The sequence below is a fragment of the Nerophis lumbriciformis genome, linkage group LG16 (assembly GCF_033978685.3).
Source record: "Nerophis lumbriciformis linkage group LG16, RoL_Nlum_v2.1, whole genome shotgun sequence".
Lineage (NCBI taxonomy): Eukaryota > Metazoa > Chordata > Actinopteri > Syngnathiformes > Syngnathidae > Nerophis > Nerophis lumbriciformis.
Window position 1 is genome coordinate 44444016 of NC_084563.2, and position 24190 is coordinate 44468205.

At 41.5% G+C, this 24190-nt stretch overlaps 1 protein-coding gene across 4 annotated transcripts in view; it reads right to left on the bottom strand.

Annotated features, from left to right (window-relative positions):
- Positions 1–7532: 7532 nt before the first annotated feature.
- LOC133617281 (regulating synaptic membrane exocytosis protein 1-like) overlaps positions 7533–24190 on the bottom strand; it is a 261134-nt gene continuing 244476 nt past the window's right edge. For all 4 annotated transcript variants that reach the window (XM_061977201.2, XM_061977200.2, XM_061977199.2 and 1 more), the window contains 5 exons: positions 21584–21728; positions 17666–17778; positions 15359–15460; positions 9271–9410; positions 7533–9168 (listed from right to left, as the gene is read on the bottom strand). In XM_061977201.2, coding sequence (XP_061833185.1) covers positions 8950–9168; positions 9271–9410; positions 15359–15460; positions 17666–17778; positions 21584–21728 — 719 coding nt within the window. In that variant the 3' untranslated portion in view covers positions 7533–8949. The remainder of the gene's footprint in view (positions 9169–9270; positions 9411–15358; positions 15461–17665; positions 17779–21583; positions 21729–24190) is intronic.

Consider the following 24190-nt stretch of genomic DNA (forward strand, 5'->3'; position numbering starts at 1 on the left):
GCACCTGTCCCTCGGCTAGCGTCCGAGCTAGCACCTGTCCCTCGGCTAGCGTCCGAGCTAGCACCTGTCCCTCGGCTAGCGTCCGAGCTAGCACCAGTCCCTCGGCTAGCGTCCGAGCTCGCACCAGTCCATCGGCTAGCGCCCGAGCTAGCACCAGTCCCTCGGCTAGCGTCCGAGCTAGCACCAGTCCCTCGGCTAGCGTCCGAACTAGCACCAGTCCCTCGGCTAGCGTCCGAGCTAGCACCAGTCCCTCGGCTAGCGTCCGAGCTAGCACCAGCCCCTCGGCTAGCGTCCGAGCTAGCACCAGCCCCTCGGCTAGCCTCCGAGCTAGCACCAGCCCCTCGGCTAGCCTCCGAGTTAGCACCAGTCCCCAGACTGGACCCCACGTCTCCACCAGCTCCCAGGCTAGACCCCATGTCTCCACCAGCTCCCAGGCTGGCCCCCACGTCTCCACCAGCTCCCAGGCTGGCCCCCACGTCTCCACCAGCTCCCAGGCTGGCCTCGACCTCAGCACCTCGGCCTGCTCCGCCGACTCCAGCACCTCGGCCTGCTCCGCCGACTCCAGCACCTCGGCCTGCTCCGCCGACTCCAGCACCTCGGCCTGCTCCGCCGACTTCAGCACCTCGGCCAGCTCCTCAGCTGCCCTCCTCGTCTCCGGCTTTGACGTCCGCTGCTTCCACGCCTTTGACGTCTGCCGCTTCCACGGCGCCGATGACGTCTGCCGCTTCCACGGCGCCGATGACGTCTGCCGCTTCCACGCCGCCGATGACGTCTGCCGCTTCCACGCCGCCGATGACGTCTGCCGCTTCCACGCCGCCGATGAAGTCTTCCTCCACGCCTGCCTCGCCAATGACGTCTTCCTCCACGCCTGCCTCGCCGATGACGTCTTCCTCCACGCCGCCGCCGATGTCATATCCTCGTTTCCGGCGAGACGCACCATGGCGCCAATCATGTCCGCCTTCCCGACGGCCAAGATGGTGGCCGTCCCTTGGTCGCCCGCCTCGCCGGCTTCAGCGGCGTTCTTCTCGCCGCCGCCATCAGACTCGTCCTCGGTGGATTCGGGGACACTGGGGCCGGCGACCCACCACCAGTTCTCCCCTCCACCCTCCCTTGTTTCGTGAGTATGTTGGACATCTGGAATCTGTCCATAGGGGGGGGATACTGTTACGGCTCAGGCTCCTGCCAACGCCGCTCATCCGTCTGTGCGCACCTCGGGACACGCCCACGGGTGTGCACATCCAGGGACGCGCCGCGCGCGTCCCCGCCCTGCGGCAGCCACCAGCTGCATTCACTCACCGGCAATCTACACTCCTGGGTCTGATGAGGGCAGTCTCAATAAAGGACCAGTGGACCCAAGGATCGGCGCGGGAACTTAGTTTTCTCATGGTGTACCGTAAGCCTTATGCGCTCTTACTGTGTTGTTTTTCCCTCCGTGATTCTGACGTCTGTTGCTCTTCCGCAGTGCCTTCCCGAGTCTTCCCTCCTCGAGATCTCCCGTTGTTTCCCCGGTGTTTTTGGACTGCCTTCTTCGTTTCCCGACTCCTCACTCGCCCCTGGACTCTGACGTCTCTCTCTGCCCCACGGACCCCTCGCTGATCTTGGACCCCTTTTGCCTTGCCCTCTTTGGACTTGTCTGCCCTTTTTCTCATCAACACTTGGTAACACACTTCAGATATCTACACACATAGTCTTACAACACACACACTCTTGTATTTTAGTCACACACTCTATTTCTATAGTTTAGTTGTATTGTTTATTATTATATATATTTATTATATATAATAAATTATTGTATATACTGCCCCCTAGTGTCTGAGCCGTCACCTCTCAGTAAACACAACAAATTCATTTAAAAAAATAATACAAAAGAAAACCAATTTTTATGCATATGTAAATGTATTCATTTATAAACATTCATTCACTTTCTTCTTTCCTTCATGGATCTAAACTTTGCCGCTGCCGGTATTTTTTTCTATATTTTTATTGTAATATTTTCAGAATGTGTTTGTTCTATTTTTGGCCAAAGTAAGACAAAGAAAACAATCTGAAGTTGTCTTTATTTTTTTAGTTTTAATGCCATGATTTTAATAGTCTGGCCCGCGTGTGCACAGATTTTTCTCCATGCGGACCCCTGAGCTAAATTGAGTTTGACACCCCTGCATTAGTAGTATGCAGGCTCCATTTAGTGGTACTCCAAAATATATATATATATTTTTAGGGCTGCAACTAACGATTAATTTGATAATCGATTAATCTGTCGATTATTACTTCGATTAATAATCGGATAAAAGAGACAAACTACATTTCTATCATTTCTAGTATTTTATTGAAAAAAACAACACCATACTTATTTTGATTATTGTTTCTTAGCTGTTTGTATATGTTGCAGTTTATAAATAAAGGTTTATAAAAAAATAAATTGTTTTAAAAAAAATAATAATAAAAATTGCCTCAACGAATCGATGACTAAATTAATCGCCAACTATTTTTATAATCGATTTTAATCAATTTAATCAATTACCGGTAGTTGTTGCAGCCCTAATATTTTTTACTATATTCAAACTGTGTTAGTTAGTTCAAACTGTGTGTAATGTTACACTGGCCCAAAAATAGTAAATATACCGTATTTTTCGGAATATAAGTTGCTCCGGAGTATAAGTCGCACCGGCCGAAAATGCATAATAAAGAAGGAAGAAAACATATATAAGTCGCATTTTTGGGGGAAATTTATTTGATAAAACCCAATTTAAAATAAATAAAGAATAGTGAACAACAGGCTGAATAAGTGTACGTTATATGAGGCATAAATAACCAACTGGTATGTTAACGTAACATATTATGGTAAGAGTCATTCAAATAAGTATAACATATAGAACATGCTATACGTTTACCAAACAATCTCTCACTCCTAATTGCTAAATCCCATGAAATCTTATACGTCTAGTCTCTTACGTGAATGAGATAAATAATATTATTTGATATTTTGCGGTAATGTGCAGACCGGGGTGGTGGTTCCTCTCTTTAAGAAGGGGAACCGTAGGGTGTGTTCTAACTATCGTGGGATCACACTCCTCAGCCTTCCCGGTAAGGTCTATTCAGGTGTACTAGAGAGGAGGCTACGCTGGATAGTCGAACCTCGGATTCAGGAGGAACAGTGTGGTTTTCGTCCTGGTGGTGGAACTGTGGACCAGCTCTATACTCTCGGCAGGGTCCTTGAGGGTGCATGGGAGTTTGCCCAACCAGTCTACATGTGCTTTGTGGACTTGGAGAAGGCATTCGACCGTGTACCCCGGGAAGTCCTGTGGTGAGTGCTCAGAGAGTATGGGGTATCGGACTGTCTGATTGTGGCGGTCCGCTCCCTGTATGATCAGTGCCAGAGCTTGGTCCGCATTGCTGGCAGTAAGTCGGACACGTTTCCAGTGAGGGTTGGACTCCGCCAAGGCTGTCCTTTGTCACAGATTCTGTTCATAACTTTTATGGACAGAATTTCTAGGCGCAGTCAAGGCGTTGAGGGGATCCGGTTTGGTGGCTGCAGGATTAGGTCTCTGCTTTTTGCAGATGATGTGGTCCTGATGGCTTCATCTGGCCAGGATCTTCAGCTCTTACTGGATCGGTTCGCAGCCGAGTGTGAAGCGACTGGAATGAGAATCAGCACCTCCAAGTCCGAGTCCATGGTTCTCGCCCGGAAAATGGTGGAGTGCCATCTCCGGGTTGGGGAGGAGATCTTGCCCCAAGTGGAGGAGTTCAAGTACCTCGGAGTCTTGTTCACGAGTGGGGGAAGAGTGGATCGTGAGATCGACAGGCGGATCGGTGCGGCGTCTTCAGTAATGCGGACGCTGTATCGATCCGTTGTGGTGAAGAAGGAGCTGAGCCGGAAGGCAAAGCTCTCAATTTACCGGTCGTTCTACGTTCCCATCCTCACCTATGGTCATGAGCTTTGGATTATGACCGAAAGGACAAGATCACGGGTACAAGCGGCCGAAATGAGTTTCCTCCGCCGGGTGGCGGGGCTCTCCCTTAGAGATAGGGTGAGAAGCTCTGCCATCCGGGACGAGCTCAAAGTAAAGCCGCTGCTCCTCCACATCGAGAGGAGCCAGATGAGGTGGTTCGGGCATCTGGTCAGGATGCCACCCGAACGCCTCCCTAGGGAGGTGTTTAGGGCACGTCTGACCGGTAGGAGGCCGCGGGGAAGACCCAGGACACGTTGGGAAGACTATGTCTCCCGGCTGGCCTGGGAACGCCTCGGGGTTCCACAGGAAGAGCTGGACGAAGTGGCTGGGGAGAGGGAAGTCTGGGCTTCCCTGCTTAGGCTGCTGCCCCCGCGACCCGACCTCGTATAAGCGGAATAAGATGGATGGACGGTAATGTGTTAATAATTTCACACATAAATCACTCCTGAGTATAAGTCGCACCCCCGGCCAAACTATGAAAAAAACTGCGACTTATAGTCCGAAAAATACGGTACTAGTTGAATAAAACCTTGTGTGGAGGGGGGCGTGGCCTGCAGACCTGCAGCGAAGCGCGGTGTGCCAGGACCGGCTTCGATATCAGCGACAGGTGATTAGATAAGCAGGCCCAGGTGGGCCATCTACGCACTTGTCGGTCCTGGCACACCTCACTTCACTGCAGGTCCGCAGGCCACGCCCCCTCCACACCTTGTTTTGTTTTTTAATGAATACTTGGGCCTACTACACTACTATATTTTATTGTTGGTCATTATGGTGGCAGTTGGAGAGCCAAGTGTTTTCTTGGTGAAATAAGTTTCTGTCAAAACGCAACAGGCAGAGAAAACATACTTCTTCCACACATTCTTTTTATTTGTAAATCATAAAAATGAACTTTTCGAAATATAAAAACACACACGTCATCTGAGCCACATCTGCTATACAAACAAGAATTGCTGCACTCAACGCTTGACGACTTTTTTTGTCCAATTTTCTCGCGGTGGAACACACACGTTGTAAACAATCAATGTTTCCCGGTTAATACTGGCAAAGAAAAACCTTTTCCAAAAGAGGGATGACCTGGGTTCAGCACAAAAACGAGAAATGAAAAACAACTTTTACAGACTTTGCGACCCACGTCTGTTGCCTTTTTTCGCCGTCTCACGGCGTGGTCCCGAATCCCGAATAACTCCTCGCCACGCGGCCCTCTGCGAGAAACCCAACGTGTGATGGCTGATAAGTCTTATCACTGGCTGTGCGTCTGCGTTTATTTGAGGTTTTTACGTTGAGAGAGAAGTTATATTTCCATATATATGTGGATCTGTTTTGTACCGTACATGTTTACTAGTACACCAGCTCCTTGGAGGTATACATCATCAAGTGGAATAACAGCAGGATCGGGGTGTGAGGTTACAGACTAAAGGGACAACGTCAACATAATCTTATAAGCTTCTGTTTGATAGCCGTTCAGCACCTGACTGAGGGACATGGCGTCGAGTCGACCATGTGCTTGTTGTAACGGGAATGGCTTCAGTTTCTTGATCTCTTTAATAATATTCATTTACAAGCAAACTGTACAACTGCATGCAACATACAAGCGTCCCTACAGTATGTGGAACAAACACACGTAACCTAGATCAGGATCTTTTTTTTGTCATGTATCCGATTGGCTTTACAAAAAAAACAAAAAAAAACCCGCATGCAGCTTGGAACAGGTCATATTGGACCCCGAGATGAGAGGGCGGGGGGGGGGATCGAGTTACTTTTACGTGAACAGTGTTGCACAAGAAAAACGCATTCTGTCTTCTAGTATCTACACAAAAAAAATGAACAGGACGACTGATCGTGTCATCATTTCTTTAAAGGGGAACATTATCACCAGACCTATGTAAGCGTCAATATATACCTTGATGTTGCAGAAAAAAGACCATTTATTTTTTTAACCGATTTCCGAACTCTAAATGGGTGAATTTTGGCCAATTAAACGCCTTTCTAATATTCGCTCTCGGAGCGATTGTGACGTCACATCGGGAAGCAATCCGCCATTTTCTCAAACACCGAGTCACATCAGCTGTTATTTTCCGTTTTTTTCGACTGTTTTCCGTACCTTGGAGACATCATGCCTCGTCAGTGTGTTGTCGGAGGGTGTAACAACACGAACAGGGACAGATTCAGGTTGCACCAGTGGCCCAAAGATGCCAAAGTGGCAAGAAATTGGACGTTTGTTCCGCACACTTTACCGACGAAAGCTATGCTACGACAGAGATGGCAAGAATGTGTGGATATCCTGCGACACTCAAAGCAGATGCATTTCCAACGATAAAGTCAAAGAAATCTGCCGCCAGACCCCCATTGAATCTGCCGGAGTGTGTGAGCAATTCAGGGACAAAGGACCTCGGTAGCACGGCAAGCAATGGCGGCAGTTTGTTCCCGCAGACGAGCGAGCTAAACCCCCTGGATGTCTTGGCTCACACCGTCCCTTATGCCACCGAAGATGATCAAGAGAAGAATATCGACCCTAGCTTCCCTGGCCTGCTGACATCAACTCCAAAACTGGACAGATCAGCTTTCAGGAAAAGAGAGCGGATGAGGGTATGTCTACAGAATATATGAATTGATGAAAATTGGGCTGTCTGCACTCTCAAAGTGCATGTTGTATTTCATATGCTGTAAACCTAGTTCATAGTTGTTAGTTTCCTTTAATGCCAAACAAACACATACCAATCGTTGGTTAGAAGGCGATCGCCGAATCCGTCCTCGCTTTCTCCCGTGTCGCTGGCTGTCGTGTCGTTTTCGTCGGTTTCGCTTGCATACGGTTCAAACCGATATGGCTCAATAGCTTCAGTTTCTTCTTCAATTTCGTTTTCGCTACCTGCCTCCACACTACAACCATCCGTTTCAATACATTCGTAATCTGTTGAATCGCTTAAGCCGCTGAAATCCGAGTCTGAATCCGAGCTAATGTCGCTATAGCTTGCTGTTCTATGCACCATGTTTGTTTGTGTTGGCTTGACTATGTGACGTCACAGGAAAATGGATGGGTTGTTAAATTCAGGCACTTTGAAGCTTTTTTTAGGGATATTGCGTGATGGGTAAAATTTTGAAAAAAACTTCGAAAAATATAATAAGCCACTGGGAACTGATTTTTTAATGGTTTTAACAATTCTGAAATTGTGATAATGTTCCCCTTTAAGGAACTGAAAATTTGAGTCCCAACTGGACAGATCAGCTTTCAGGAAAAGAGCGCGGATGAGGGTATGTCTACAGAATATATTAATTGATGAAAATTGGGCTGTCTGCACTCTCAAAGTGCATGTTGTTGCCAAATGTATTTCATATGCTGTAAACCTAGTTCATAGTTGTTAGTTTCCTTTAATGCCAAACAAACACATACCAATCGTTGGTTAGAAGGCGATCGCCGAATTCGTCCTCGCTTTCTCCCGTGTCGTTTTCGTCGGTTTCGCTTACATACGGTTCAAACCGATATGGCTCAATAGCTTCAGTTTCTTCTTCAATTTCGTTTTCGCTACCTGCCTCCACACTACAACCATCCGTAATCTGTTGAATCGCTTAAGCCACTGAAATCCGAGCTAATGTCGCTATAGCTTGCTGTTCTATCCGCCATCTTTGTTTGTATTGGCATCACTGTGTGACGTCACAGGAAAATGGACGGGTGTATATAACGATGGTTAAAATCAGGCACTTTGAAGCTTTTTTTAGGGATATTGCGTGATGGGTAAAATTTTGAAAAAAACTTCAAAAAATAAAATAAGCCACTGGGAACTGATTTTTAATGGTTTTAACCCTTCTGAAATTGTGATAATATTCCCCTTTAAAGTTCAGATGGGATTTTTGATTTTCTGCGCGGCATTAATTTGCTGTGCGCAGTGCGCAACTTAGAGGGAACGTTGATCCGGACTACGGATCATGACAAAATGTCTGGATTACCGTCTGGATTCAGGGCCTGGCGGAGGGCTACGTTTATATATTTTGTAAACAAACGTATATTTTTAGGCGTCTGGAAAGGTTGAATTAGATGTACATTCTTTTTTTAAGGGGAAAATTGTTGCGTTTTTTTGTACTATTCAGTTATCAACGCATACCTAACCGCAAACCAAGGTACCACTCTGATCTGATTACTTTCTCCCTTTGGTGATATTTGATGGTTACATGAATATTCATCAGCCATCCTCCTGTTGCACATCCATACAAGGACACGGCTTGTCAGCAATAGAACAAAAAATGTTTAAAATCCTAAACTGTGACTTAATCACCGAGCTCCCATACCTGCACAAGACTTGGGAGATAATTGTTTTCATATTCTTGTTTTTTTTTTACGACTTGTGTTTTTTCTCTTCATTCACACATCAGACTGACAACATATCATGAGCATTTAACGCACCGTCAAAACATTTTTGTGCCAACAGTAACAGAGGAAGAACCAGAAATGGACAACAAAGCAAACGCACTAAAAGAGTATGGCTTTAGGGTAGCCACGGTAAACATTTGGAAAAGTGGATCTTTCGACAGAGAGAGGGACCGGTGATGCGGCTTTTGGGTCTAGGCACCAGTAGAAGGCCCTGTGCTTCCAGAATAAATACCCAAGTAGAAGCACGCTGCCTGTGGGCAGAGATGCTGGCAGTCTGATGGGGTTCTGGAGGAGGAGACTGCAGATAGGACACCAGTACTCGACCTCCAGTTCATACATTCCAACGCTTACATACATTGCTATTGTTGATTCAGCTAAAAACCACCCTGCTTTGTTTGATCTCCATCGGCTTGATCGCCTTGAAAGTTGAAAGCTACTGCCTGTCGACAGCCCCCAGTCTTCAGTGTGGCCAAAGAAAAAGGGAGATATTTCTTTAAATGGTAATGAAATATTGAAACGGGCTAAATGAACCACGGTAGGAGTGATTGTCAGATCTCAACAAAGCTTTCTCGTCTTTTCTGATTGTTGCCTCTTCTGGCAGTTTTAGGAGTTTGTTACTCGCAGAGCGGCAATGAGCTAAGATCGGACCGCGGGCGGGCCGGAGGAGCTGTCCAGTGACGACTGAGAAGCTCGTCGTGTGAGGGAGGCCAGAGTCGGATCCACCAGAGAAGAAGGTGGGAACAACTTGTACCAACCGATTACTGTGCTTGATAGGTCCAGTTCCTCCAGGAGGATTTGTGCAACTCCCATAAAGCTTTTATGGTCCATGCGGCCGTAGTCTCCCCACACAATCACCTGAAGGTGGCAGTAAAAATGATTGGATACTCGGCCCTGATCGACCTCCGAATATTGATCTGGGAGAAATAAACATGATAAAGAAATATGTCTTCCACTCACCTGTAAGACTTTACCCTGTGGACTTTCCTCGAAGAGCAGCGCTTGCTGATAGAGCGGGTCAAGTGTTTTACGCGCAATCTTGGTTTTCTTTTTGGCTACGTACGCGCCATTATTCAGTAGATAGACCTTGACGTATGGCGCTGCGGAAAAAGACAAAACAGACGTGCAAAAGTGGTCAGTCATTGATAGTAGTCTAATATTTTAAACCAGGTCTCCTCAATTACATATCCGCGTTTTCTCTTTGCATTATGCCCTATTTGAATTTTTTTTTTTTTTTACAATTTTATTAGTTTATTTAAAGAAATGAACTGCGGTCAGCAAATGGCTTCGGAGCCACACTTTGGACATAGCTGGTTTATATATTTGTCTTGGAAGGCGACGTGTTCTCAAGACGGAAGAGTGTCTCCAGGCTTTGTCTAAATCTATCGCTCCCACTAATACTTTATCTTTCATGGTGGCTTGTATTTGATTACAGAGTAAACTAGAGATGACCAATAATGGCTTTTTTGCCGATATCCGATATTGTCCAACTCTTACTTACCGATTCCGATATCAACCGATACCGATATATACAGTAGTGGAATTAACACATTATTATGCCTAAATTTGTTGTGATGCCCCGCTGGATGCATTAAAGGCCTACTGAAAGCCACTACTACCGACCACGCAGTCTGATAGTTCATATATCAATGATGAAATCTTAACATTGCAACACATGCTAATACGGCCGGGTTAGCTTACTAAAGGGCAATTTTAAATTTTGCGCGAAATATCCTGCTGAAAACGTCTCGGTATGATGACGTCTGGGCGTGACGTCACGGCTTGTAGAGGACATTTTGGGACAGCATGGTGGCCAGCTATTAAGTCGTCTGTTTTCATCGCAAAATTCCACAGTATTCTGGACATCTGTGTTGGTGAATCTTTTGCAATTTGTTCAATGAACAATGGAGACAGCAAAGAAGAAAGCTGTAGGTGGGAAGTGGTGTATTGCGGCAGGTGTTGTGCCGTATAATGCACCCCCGCCGTAGAATGCACCCCCTGACTGTTGTGCCGGATAACACAGCCCGTGTTTCATTGTTTACATTCCCGGAAGATGACAGTAAAGCTTTACCATTGGCCTGTGGAGAACTGGGACAACAGAGATTCTTACCAGGAGGACTTTGAGTTGGATGCGCAGACGCGGTACCGTGAGTACGCATGCAGCTGCGGCTTCCAAACATTTGATCGCTTGCCCGTACGTGCGTGCCGCTATGTGCATGTCACGTACGTAACTTTGGGGACTTTGGGGAAATATATGTGCTGTATGAACTTTGGGGAGGTGAACGGTACTTTGGGCTGTGGGATTGAGTGTGTTGTGCAGGTGTTTGAGTTGTATTGGCGGGTTGTATGGACGGGAGGGGGGAGGTGTTTGTTATGCGGGATTAATTTGTGGCATATTAAATATAAGCCTGGTTGTGTTGTGGCTAATAGAGTATATATATGTCTTGTGTTTATTTACTGTTTTAGTCATTCCCAGCTGAATATCAGGTCCCACCCGCTTCTCACAGCATCTTCCCTATCTGAATCGCTCCCACTGCCCTCTAGTCCTTCACTCTCACTTTCCTCATCCACAAATCTTTCATCCTCGCTCAAATTAATGGGGAAATCGTTGCTTTCTCGATCCGAATCTCTCTCGCTGCTGGTGGCCATGATTGTAAACAATGTGCAGATGTGAGGAGCTCCACAACCTGTGACGTCACGCTACTCGTCTGCTACTTCCGGTACAGGCAAGGCTTTTTTATCAGCGACCAAAAGTTGCGAACTTAATCGTCGATGTTCTCTACTAAATCCTTTCAGCAAAAATATGGCAATATCGCGAAATGATCAAGTATGACACATAAAATGGACCTGCTATCCCCGTTTAAATAAGAAAATCGCATTTCAGTAGGCCTTTAACATTGCTGTATGTATACTTTTGACCCAGCAGATTTGCTCACATTTTCAGTAGACCCATAATAAATTCATAAAAGAACCAAACTTCATGAATGTTTTTTGTGACCAACAAGTATGTGCTCCAATCACTGTCACAAAAAAATAAAGAGTTGTAAAAATTATTGGAAACTAAAGACAGCCATGACATTATGTTCTTTACAAGTGTATGTCAACTTTTGACCATGACGATTACTGCGTGGTTGGGGCGGGGGCGTGGTTAAGAGGGGAGGAGTATATTTACAGCTAGAATTCACCAAGTCAAGTATTTCATATATATATATATATATATATATATATATATATATATATATATATATATATATATATATATATATATATATATATATATATATATATATATATAAGAAATACTTGACTTTCAGTGAATTCTAGCTATATATATATATATATATATATATATATATATATATATATATATATATATATGTATATACATATATATATATATATATATAAGAAATACTTGACTTTCAGTGAATTCTAGCTATATATATATATATATATATATATATATATATATATATATATGTATATACATATATATATATATATATACAAGAAATACTTGACTTTCAGTGAATTCTAGCTATATATATATATATATATATATATATATATATATATATATATATATATATATATATATATATATATATATATATATATTTATTTTATTATATATATATAAATAAGAGAAATACTTGGATTTCAGTGTTCATTTACTTACACATATACACACACATAACACTCAACTACTCGTTGTTGAGTTAAGGGTTGAATTGTCCATCCTTGTTCTATTCTCTGTCACTATTTTTCTAACCATGCTGAACACCCTCTCTGATGATGCATTCTGCTTCGTCTCCTTGTTGTGTGCGCAGTTGTGCACTGCACTCTCTAAAAGCTGTAGATGTTATTGTCATATATGCATGCACAGTAGATGGCAGTATTGTCCTGTTTAAGAGTGTCACTACATTGCTGTTTACGGCAGACGAACTGCTTTACGGTAGACGAAAACGTGACTGCTGTTGTTGTGTGTTGTTACCGCGCTGGGAGGACGTTAATGAAACTGCCTAATAGGGCTGAAACGACGCGTCGACGTCATCGGTTACGTAAATACGTCGAGGACGTTTTTGTTCGTCGACGCGTCGCATATTTACGTCACACTACCGTCATGGCGGAGCGCAAAGCAGACGATGCGAGCGGTGCGAGCAAGGGGAAAAAAACACGCCAAAAGTCGTCAAAAGTGTGGGAGTATTTCAATAAACGGCCTAAGAAGAAACGATACTTTTACTCCGCTACTTTTATCTACATTCAGCTCGCTACTAATTTTTATCGATCTGTTAATGCACGCTTTGTTTGTTTTGGTCTGTCAGACAGACCTTCAAAGTGCCTGCCTTACTGGTGACGTTTCACTTCGTTCCACCAATCAGATGCAGTCACTGGTGACGTTGGACCAATCAAACAGAGCCAGGGGTCACATGACCTGACTTAAACAAGTTGAAACAAGTTATTCGGGTGTTACCATTTAGTGGCCAATTGTACGGAATATGCACTGTACTGTGCAATCTACTAATAAAAGTTCCAATCAATCAATCAATCAAAAGTGTGAAAGAAAAAAGACCTCAACCGTACACCCCGTCAAAAGCCTAAAGACTGACTGCACAGTTCCTGTCTTCACAATAAAAGTCCCGCTCCATCGCGCCTGCGCTTTCAAAAAAAGAGTCTCCGAAAGCCAGCGCAAACAAGATAGCAAGCTACGGAGTTTGCCGCCAATGTATTTCTTGTAAAGGGTATAAAAACGAATATGGAAGCTGGACAAATAAGATGCCAAAAAACAACCACTTTCATGTGGTATTAGACAGAAAGGAGGAACTTTTTTTCTCCTGCATTTGAAAACGTGGACGTTAAGCACTGCTGTCTGATTACAATCAATGCAAGTCATCAGAATCAGGTAATACACCAACTTATATTCTTGTCAACATGAAAGAAAGGAATCTATATGTTAAACATGCTTGTATATTCATTAAAACACCTTTAACATGTAAACAAAAACGGCAAAATAAATACATATAAATTATATACTGTATATATCAATGTATGTATATATATATATATATATATATATATATATATATATATATATATATATATATATATATATATATATATGATATGTGTGTGTATGTTACTCAGTACTTGAGTAGTTTTTTCACAACATACTTTTTACTTTTACTCAAGTAAATATTTGGGTGACTACTCCTTACTTTTACTTGAGTAATAAATCTCTAAAGTAACAGTACTCTTACTTGAGTACAATTTCTGGCTACTCTACCCACCTCTGCTAATAATGTTGTTGTATGCACACTGTTGTATGCACACACTGTTGTATGCACACTGTTGTTGTATGCACACTGTTGTTGTATGCACACTGTGTCGAGCGGAAATGGCCTATCATAGCAGCACAACGGCAGCGTTCTTGCCATCACCATCAACTAGTCAATCGTCCGCGTGAGTATACGTTGTCATCATTACACAAAAACATGAATGTGTCATTTGTATCTGCGTTGTAAATTCATAAACTAAAGCACCGTTTCGCTCTGAGAGGAGAGTTTGGCGTGCCTGTTCAGTGTTTACAAAGACGCGCTCCTCTTTAACGCTAACGTTAATTAGTTGTGCAAATACCTTTTACAACATTAACAGTTACGTATACTATGTACAAACGAACAATTAACTTTCACTTCAATCATACTATCATTGTTGTGTTATTAAGCAAAATAAGCAAAAGTTTTACTTTTGTTGAAATGTTTACACTGTTGTTACAGAATATTTAGTTTTGCACTTTTTTGTATTTGATGTTTATCTTTATTTTTGCACATTTTAGCAAATAAGCAATACTTTTACTTTTGTTGAAATGTTTACACTGTTTTTACAGAATATTTCCGTTTTGCACTTTTCTTAATTGGATGTTTATCTTTATTTTTGCACATTTTAAAGCAAAATAAGCAATACTTTTACTTTAGAAATGCTTATACTATTGCAGAATATTAAGATTTGCACTGGATGTTTACTTTTATATTTGCACATTAAAAAGCAAATAAGCTACTTTTAATTTTGTTAAATGTTAAAGTTTTAAATGTTTACATTGTTACAGAATATTTTGTCATGTTGTTGTCAATGTTGACTGAGTGGCCATACTTTTTTTTTTGTAAATAAAAGCCATGCCTTTTGAAAAAACTGGCCTACATTTATTTTTTCATCTTCATTTTAAATAAAAAAATAATCGGTAAAAGGAAAAATAATCTATAGATTAATCGGAAAAAATAATCTATAGATTAACCGATTAATCGAAAAAATAATCTATAGATTAATCGATAGAAAAATAATCGTTAGCTGCAGCCTTACTGCCTAACAATAAACCCACATAAGAAACCAAGCACTCGCCCTTGATCATTCTACAGTTATAACGTGATTGGGCAGGCACGCTGTTTATATTGTGGGAAAGCGGACGTGAAAACAGGCTGACGACACGTCACTCAGGTCCGCCTGAATTTTGGGAGATTTTCGGGAGTAAATTTGTCCCGGGAGGTTTTCGGGAGAGGCGCTGAATTTCGGGAGTCTCCCGGAAAATCCGGGAGGGTTGGCAAGTATGCTCATTTAGCATTTCAGAAACCTTATAGGCGTGGTTTTAATGTCTTTTACCTAATTGGGCGTAGGAACAGAAGGTTGTGCACCACAAATTCTCCCGAGCAACAAGTGTCAAGACTAGGAAAAAAGTCAGAGCTCTTCTTTTGACTTGTCGGTTCTTTTTGTCTTGGCACCACAACATAGCTTAGGAAGCAGCTTAGGATATCTGCAACAGTTCTTTCAATATGCAGTCCACTCGATTAACATTTTTGTACTACTGTCAAAAATAATCTCAGCCACCAAGTACATTGTTTATCATGTTAATTAATTATTGCATTATTTATTTATTGCTTGTCCTATAAGGGCCACAGCCTATACAAACTGACTGACTTGGGGTTTTGGTGTTTAAAATGTGGGAAAAAAGTGTCATAAGTAAGGCAATTATTAATTATAATAAAAATGTTGTCATTACCTGGGAGAGATTTAGATCCTGGCTTTTGTACAAGACCTCGCGCTCTGATAACTTCGACCTCCAGCTGGCCCTTTTTCTCCATCATACCTATCTGAATGTCCCCTGAAAAAACAAGAAGGATAATAGTTATATCATTAATTATTAGGGATGTCCGAAAATGGCTTTTTGCCGATATCCGATATTGTCCAACTCTTTAATTACCGATATCAACCGATACCGATATCAACCGATATATACAGTCGTGGAATTAACACATTATTATGCCTAATTTGGACAATCAGGTATGGTGAAGATAAGGTCCTTTTAAAAAAAATAAAAAATAAAAAAATAAGATAAATAAATTAAAAACATTTTCTTGAATAAAAAAAGAAAGTAAAACAATATAAAAACAGTTAAATTGAAACTAGTAATTAATGAAAATGAGTAAAATTAACTTTTAAAGGTTAGTACTATTAGTGGACCAGCAGCACGCACAATTATGTGTGCTTACGGACTGTATTCCTACAGACTGTATTGATATATATTGATATATAATGTAGGAACCAGAATATTAATAACAGAAAGAAACAACCCTTTTGTGTGAATGAGGGAGGAAGGTTTTTTTGGGTTGGTGCACTAATTGTAAGTGTATCTTGTGTTTTTTATTTAATAAATTGATTTAATAAAAAAATGAAAATAAATAAAGAAATTTAAAAAACGATACCGATCATTTCCGATATTACATTTTAACGCATTTATCGGGCGATAATATCGGACATCTGTATTAATTATCTTTATCATCAAAAATAAAACATATTGTTTGCATTTCAATCATGACCATTCAACAGTTTTATTTTGGCACTAGAGCCACTGAAAAAGTAGTCTGTAAAGCCTAAAAAAAAGTTAACACTTTCATAAATCCAAAGTGTTTCTGGAACAGCATACAGGAACTCCAGGAACATCACAAAATGTAATCAAAGACTACAATAAATGATAACTAAATGATTAAAGGGGAACATTATCACATCTTCAGAAGGGTTAAAACCATTAAAAATCAGTTCCCAGTGGCTTATTTTATTTTTCGAAGTTTTTTTCAAAATTTTACCCATCACGCAATATCCCTAAAAAAAGCTTCAAAGTGCCTGATTTTAACCATCGTTATATACACCCGTCCTTTTTCCTGTGACGTCACACAGTGATGCCAATACAAACAAACATGGCGGATAGAACAGCAAGACTGTCTGATAAGATAATTACTAACAACTATGAACTCGGTTTACAGCATATGAAATACATTTGGCAAAAACATGCACTTTGAGAGTGCAGACAGCCCAATTCAGGCGCGTTAAGAATATATATTTTTCCACGATTTCAGCACTCAGGTTAACCATACCTAAATAGACACAAAATACTGCATTACACAAGACTACCCGAATGTACTCGAATGATTGTTTTTAAGCTAAATTATTGGTAAACACAGTTTATGTATAATAATTTACGTAAAACCGCGAGTAATGAATAAAGTTTTCATCAATTAATATATTCTGTAGACATACCCTCATCCGCTCTCTTTTCCTGAAAGCTGATCTGTCCAGTTTTGGAGTCGATGTCAGCAGGCCAGGGAAGCTAGGGTCGATATTCTTCTCTTGATCATCTTCGGTGGCATAAGGGACGGTGTGAGCCAAGACATCCAGGGGGTTTAGCTCGCTCGTCTGCGGGAACAAACTGCCGCCATTGCTTGCCGTGCTACCGAGGTCCTTTGTCCCTGAATTGCTCACACACTCCGGCAGATTCAATGGGGGTCTGGCGGCAGATTTCTTTGACTTTATCGTTGGAAATGCATCTGCTTTGAGTGTCGCAGGATATCCACACATTCTTGCCATCTCTGTCGTAGCATAGCTTTCGTCGGTAAAGAGTGCGGAACAAACGACTGACCATTTGGTCGGCTTTCCCCACACCCTCGTATTTTGAACAAATTTCGTCCAATTTCTTGCCACTTTCGCATCTTTGGGCCACTGGTGCAACTTGAATCCGTCCCTGTTCGTGTTGTTACACCCTCCGACAACACACCGACGAAAGTGAGAAAATGGCGGATTGCTTCCCGTTTAATTCGCCAAAATTCACCCATTTAGAGTTCGGAAATCGGTTAAAAAAATATATGGTCTTTTTTCTGCAACATCAAGGTAAATATTGACGCTTACATAGGTCTGGTGATAATGTTCCCCTTTAAAATTGAGATGATTCTCTGCAGTTTTTCAATTTTGTGCAAGTAATTGAGAAATACATGAAATGAGAGTCATTGGCATTGACTAAGAGGCGGCAACATACCTATGGCAGGTGTAGCCAGTGTTTGTCGGCCTACTAATTGAGCTGGACCCAGGCCATCCAGGAAGTCACTGAGCTGACTGCTGGCTCCCAGATTAACCCCCGGGAAGATCAAACTAGAAGAGGCACACAAACACCAAACTCATGTTAAGATGGACAGGACATGCTGATACTGTTCATCCTTCAAATCAATTCAATCTGTGCTTGGCCCCCACACAAAACACTTTTAACATCCACCATGCTGTTTTAAATAAACAAACTTCTAGATAAGAAATATTGTTTGAAAAACAATAGAGTTTACTACAAACTTTTATGAATGAATGTTATAATAGTGTTGAGTATTTAGGAGAGTTGACTAATGCGCCGTCTCCTTCGGCCTGCTTTTCTGCCCTGTAACAATAGGAACTGTTATCGTTGTTTATGTTGCACGCGGACGTCTTTGAGTGATGGACCGGAGAGGTCAGAGGAGACAGCAAGCGACATCTATCAATTTTATTGTCAGAATGTTATTCAGGAACGTTTTTAAACGCCCTGGCGCTGCCTCTCCTAACTTGCCCACTCACTTCCTCACCCCACATACTGCCATTCTTAAAGGAGCAGACACAACCTCACAACAGCTGCTTTAGAACACGCCTCGCCAAATGTGGCGATTAGTATTACCACCTTTGCTTCAAACTTAGGTAAACATTTAAATAATAAGCATTCAGATCTGCACAATGAGTTATAAAAGTAGTTAGTTACACCTGTCCTGCTGTTCGTTCCGGTGCAGACCGTAGTCGAGGAGCACAGGGAAGACGTTTCCTTCAGGGTCGCTGCCATTTCAATGCCTTTTAATTTAGAAATAGCGATCTAAACACTTTAGAATTAATTATATAATGATACTACCCATGGTATCGACAACACCAATTAATGCATTGATCCGTTAACTCTCAATGTGTGGTGTACTCTTACCCTCTACACACCAACAGTAGTTCTTATATAGAAAAGACACCAATTTTTGGCAAAAATATTTTTATTTTATCAATTTTATTGTCAGAATGTCATTCAGGAACGTTTTTAAACGCGCTGGCGCTGCCTCTCCTAACTTGCCCACTCACATCATCACCCCACATACTGCCATACTTAAAGGAGCAGACACAATCCCACAACAGCTGCTTTAGAACACGCCTCGCCAAATGTGGCGATTAGTATTACCACCTTTGCTTCAAACTTGGGTAATTATTTAAATAATAAGCATTCAGATCTGCACAATGAGTTATAAAAGTAGTTAGTTACACCTGTCCTGCTGTTCGGTCCGGTGCAGACCGTAGTCGAGGAGCACAGGGAAGACGTTTCCTTCAGGGTCGATGCCATTTCAATGCCTTTTAATTTAGAAATAGCGATCTAAATACTTTAGAATTAATTATATAATGATACTAACCATGGTATCGACACCACCAATTAATGCATTGATCCGTTAACTCTCAATGTGTGGTGTACTCTTACCCTCTACACACCAACAGTAGTTGTTATTTAGAAAAGACACCAATATTTGGGCACACATATTTTTATTTGATCAATTTTATTGTCAGAATGTAATTCAGGAACGTTTTTAAACATGCTGGCGCTGCCTCTCCTAACTTGCCCACTCACGCCACATACTGCCATTTTTAAAGGAGCACACACACCCATACGCTAACCTCACAACAGCTGCTTTAGAACACGCCTCGCCAAATGTGGCAATTAGTATTACCACCTTTGCTTCAAACTTAGATAAACATTTAAATAATACGCATTCAGATCTGCACATTGAGTTATAAAAGTAGTTAATTACACCTATCCTGCTGTTCGGTCTGGTGCAGACCGTAGTCGAAGAGCACAGGAAAGACGTTCCCTTCAGGTTCAATACCATTTCAATGCCTTTTAATTTAGAAATAGCGATCTAAACACTTTAGAATTAATTATATAATGATACTAACCATGGTATTGACACCACCAATTAATGCATTGATCCGTTAACTCTCAATGTGTGGTGTACTCTTACCCTCTACACACCGACAGTAGTTCTTATATAGAAAAGACACCAATATTTGGGCACAAATATTTTTATTTTATCAATTTTATTGTCAGAATGTCATTCAGGAACGTTTTTAAACGCGCTGGCGCTGCCTCTCCTAACTTGCCCACTCACATCATCACCCCACATACTGCCATACTTAAAGGAGCAGACACAATCCCACAACAGCTGCTTTAGAACACGCCTCGCCAAATGTGGCGATTAGTATTACCACCTTTGCTTCAAACTTGGGTAATTATTTAAATAATAAGCATTCAGATCTGCACAATGAGTTATAAAAGTAGTTAGTTACACCTGTACTGCTGTTCGGTCCGGTGCAGACCGTAGTCGAGGAGCACAGGGAAGATGTTTCCTTCAGGGTCGATGCCATTTCAATGCTTATAATTTAGTGATCTAAACACTTTAGAATCAATTATATAATGATGGTATCGACACCACCAATTAATGCATTGATCCGTTAACTCTCTATGTGTGGTGTACTCTTAACCACTACACACCAACAGTAGTTCTTATATTATCCTCTCTCTAAACTCCCATTAATCTACTTGTTAATTTCATACTGTCTCTGCTTACTTTCTGCTGCAACACAGTTCCATTTACACAATATTTGGGCACAAATATTTTTATTATAATATTGTATTATTAATAATAATTGTATTTTATTTGCCACAATGGAGGCAAATAAAACTAAGGGGAGTGGCTCCAGACTGTGCATGGACATACACCGTTAGCTGCGAGCTGCCTTTGTCAGCCGGGGGGGCACAAATATACAAAGTGTCAGCCACAGCGGATCTGCTATTGTGATAAGCATTAATTGGTAATTAATTGCATACTTTTTCACAAAAATTTGCCAATTAATTAGCACATCAGGAACGAAGGGGAAAGTGTAATTCATACAATTACACATGGTTTTCTACACCATAATTGATTTATTTATTATTAAACTTCTTCTTCTCCAGATTTCGGCGCGCTCTACCTTCCACATGTTTGACCCGATTCAAGCCATTCCAACTTCAAACTGTTCAGCCTATTTGGGAATCGCGGGCTTTCCCTTGACAAATTCCAAAAATTCCCAGATTTCCAGGTTTTCCGGGACATGTTTGCCATTCAAAATGAATTGGCCCTTTTTCAAACTTCCACCATTTCCACATTTTTCAACCGATTCGAACCATTCCACCTTCAACACATTTCACCATCCTGGAAATTCAAACTGCTACTTTTTCCAAGTGCAAAAAAATTCCAGGATTTTCCAGAATTCCTGGTTTTCCAAAGCCCTATTTCCACCCTTTTTTCTGGCTACTACTCCTTCCACATTTTTCAACCCACTTCAACCGTTCCACCGTCCAAACATTCCTTTTAATCAGGACAAAAAAACGAAGTTGTTTTTCGAACTGGAAAAATTCCCGGTTTTCCTGAAATTCCTTAATACCATTTCTCAATTCAACATGTTACTACTTCAACAATTTGAAAAATTCCAATACCAACCATTTCAACTCATTCAGACCATTTACCATTATCAAAAAAAATCCCGCTTTTCCCGAAATCCCCACATTTTTTTGGAAATTCCCATTAAAATCAATGGGATATTCTTCAAAGTTCCACAACTCCCACATTTTTCATCTGATTCAAACTGTTCCACCTTTAAAATATTCAACCTGTTTAGGAAATGTGTGCTCTATTTCAACAATTATAAAAAAATTCCAGGATTTCAGTTTAACTTCAGCATTGGAGCATTCAAATGCAATTCCTCCAGGAATTGCCTCATCTAGTTATGTATGACTATGTTTTTCTCTAATGCCATGTTGCAAGTGAGCTTATACTCAATTACAAAAAGTGGGATAGTGACGATAAGAAAAGTTACTGACTTCCCCTCTGAGTTGTAGCTGTTCATGCTGCCATTGTTGGACTCCCTGCTGGGCTGCCTGCTCATGTTCCTGGTCAGCTCCACCGCCATCCCAGTCTCTGTGCTCCTCTGGATGGGTATGCCTTTCTCTTTCTTAGTCTTGGCTTCTGCAAGCAAAGTCACAATGTTACCAAAAAAAAAGGTGAATTATTTTCTTTCCTAAACATGTCAAATAGTGCGTTGTTTGATGCTTGCAAAAGATAGTGATTCCCAGAGCCGAAACAAAGTCTGCGGGCTATAGAGCGTTTTTCTATTCGGGCTCCAGTACTCTGGAATGTCCTCATGGTAACAGTTGGAGATGCTACTTCAGTAGAAGCATTTAAGTCCCATCTTAAAACTCATTTGTAGAGATGTCCGATAATGGCTTTTTTGCTGATATTCCGATATTGTCCAACTCTTAATTACCGATACTGATATATACAGTCATGGAATTAACACAATATTATGCCTAATTTTGTTGTGATGCATCGCTGGATGCATTAAACAAGGTTTTCCAAAATAAATCAACTCAAGTTATGGAAAAAAATGCCAACATGGCACTGCCATATTTATTATTGAAGTCACAAAGTGCATTATTTTTTTTAACATGCCTCAAAACAGCAGCTTGGAATTTGGGACATGCTCTCCCTGAGAGAGCATGAGGAGGTTGAAGTGGGTTGGGGTTGAGGTGTGGGGGTAGGAGGTAGCGGGGGGTGTATATTGTAGCGCCCCGAAAGAGTTGGTGCTGCAAGGGGTTCTGGGTATTTGTTCTGTTGTGTTTATGTTGTGTTACGGTGCGGATGTTCTCCCGAAATGTGTTTGTCACTCTTGTTTGGTGTGGGTTCACAGTGTGGCGCATATTTGTAACAGTGTTAAAGTTGTTTAAACGGCCACCCTCAGTGTGACCTGTATGGCTGTTGACCAAGTATGATTTGCATTCACTTGTGTGTGTGTGAAAAGCCGTAGATATTATGTGATTGGGCCGGCACGCAAAGGCAGTGCCTTTAAGGTTTATTGGCGCTCTGTACTTCTCCCTATGTCCGTGTACACAGCGGCGTTTTAGAAAGTCATAAATTGTACTTTTTGAAACCGATAATTTTGAAACCGATACCGATAATTTCCAATATTACATTTATCGGCCGATAAAATCGGAGATCTCTACTCATTTGTATACGCTAGCCTTTAAATAGACCCCCCCTTTTAGACCAGTTGATCTGCCGCCTCTTTTCTGCTCTGCCCCCCTCTCCTGTGTGGAGAGGTTATCTGCTGGCCCCACTATGGACTGGACTCTGGACTCTCACACTATTAGTCCACGCGACGTCCATTGCACCGTTTACCCATTGGGTTGAGTTTTTTCTTGCCCTGATGTGGGATCTGAGCCGAGGATGTCGTTGTGGCTTGTGCAGCCCTTTGAGAATCTCGTGATTAAGGGCTATATAAATCAACTTTGATTGATTGATACACCCATATTTTAGTTTTTTACTCTCATTTAAAGTTAACGTAAAGTACCAATGATTGTCACACACACACTCGGTGTGCTGAAATTTGTCCTCTGCATTTGACCCATCCCATTGTTCACCCCCTGGGAGGTGAGGGGAGCAGTGAGCAGCAGCGGTGGCCGCGCCCGGGAATCATTTTTTTGTGATTTAACCCCCAATTCCAACCCTTGATGCTGAGTGCCAAGCAGGGAGGTAATGGCTCCCATTTTTATAGTCTTTGGTATGACTCTATTGAGTGGTCAATAGGAAACAGGGTATTGTTGAGTACAAAAACAAGTTAAAAAAAAAATGCGTGTGGCATCTGACTGAGGTTTGTACGCTCAGTGATTCAATATGTTGGCGCAAGTGCTCCAAAAACAGAAAAAGCAAAACACAGTAATGGACTTCTAGTGGAATTCTAATGCCCCTTACCTGCTTTTGCGCTCATCCACGATGGTTTCTAACTAGGGATGTCCGATAATGGCTTTTTGCCGATATTGTCCAACTCTTTAATTACCAATACCGATATCAACCGATACTGATGTATACAGTCGTGGAAATAACCCATTATTATGCCTAATTTGGACAACTAGGTATGGTGAAGATAAGGTCCTTTTTAAAAAAAAAATTATAAAATAAAATAAGATAAATAAATTAAAAACATTTTCTTGAATAAAAAAGAAAGTAAAACAATATAAAAACAGTTACATAGAAACTAGTAATTAATGAAAATGAGTAAAATTAACTGTTAAAGGTTAGTACTATTAGTGGACCAGCAGCACGCACAATCATGTGTGCTTATGGACTGTATCCCTGCAGACTGTATTGATATATATTGATATATAATGTAGGAACCATAATATTAATAACAGAAAAAAACAACCCTTTTGTGTGAATGAGTGTAAATGAGCGTAAATGGAGGAGGGAGTTTTTTTTGGGTTGGTGCACTAATTGTAAGTGTATCTTGTGTTTTTTATGTTGATTTAATTAAAAAAAAACAAAAAAAAAACGATACCGATAATAAACAAAAACGATACCGATAATTTCTGATATTACATTTTAAAGCATTTATCGACCGATAATATCGGCAGGCCATCTCTATTTCTAACTGA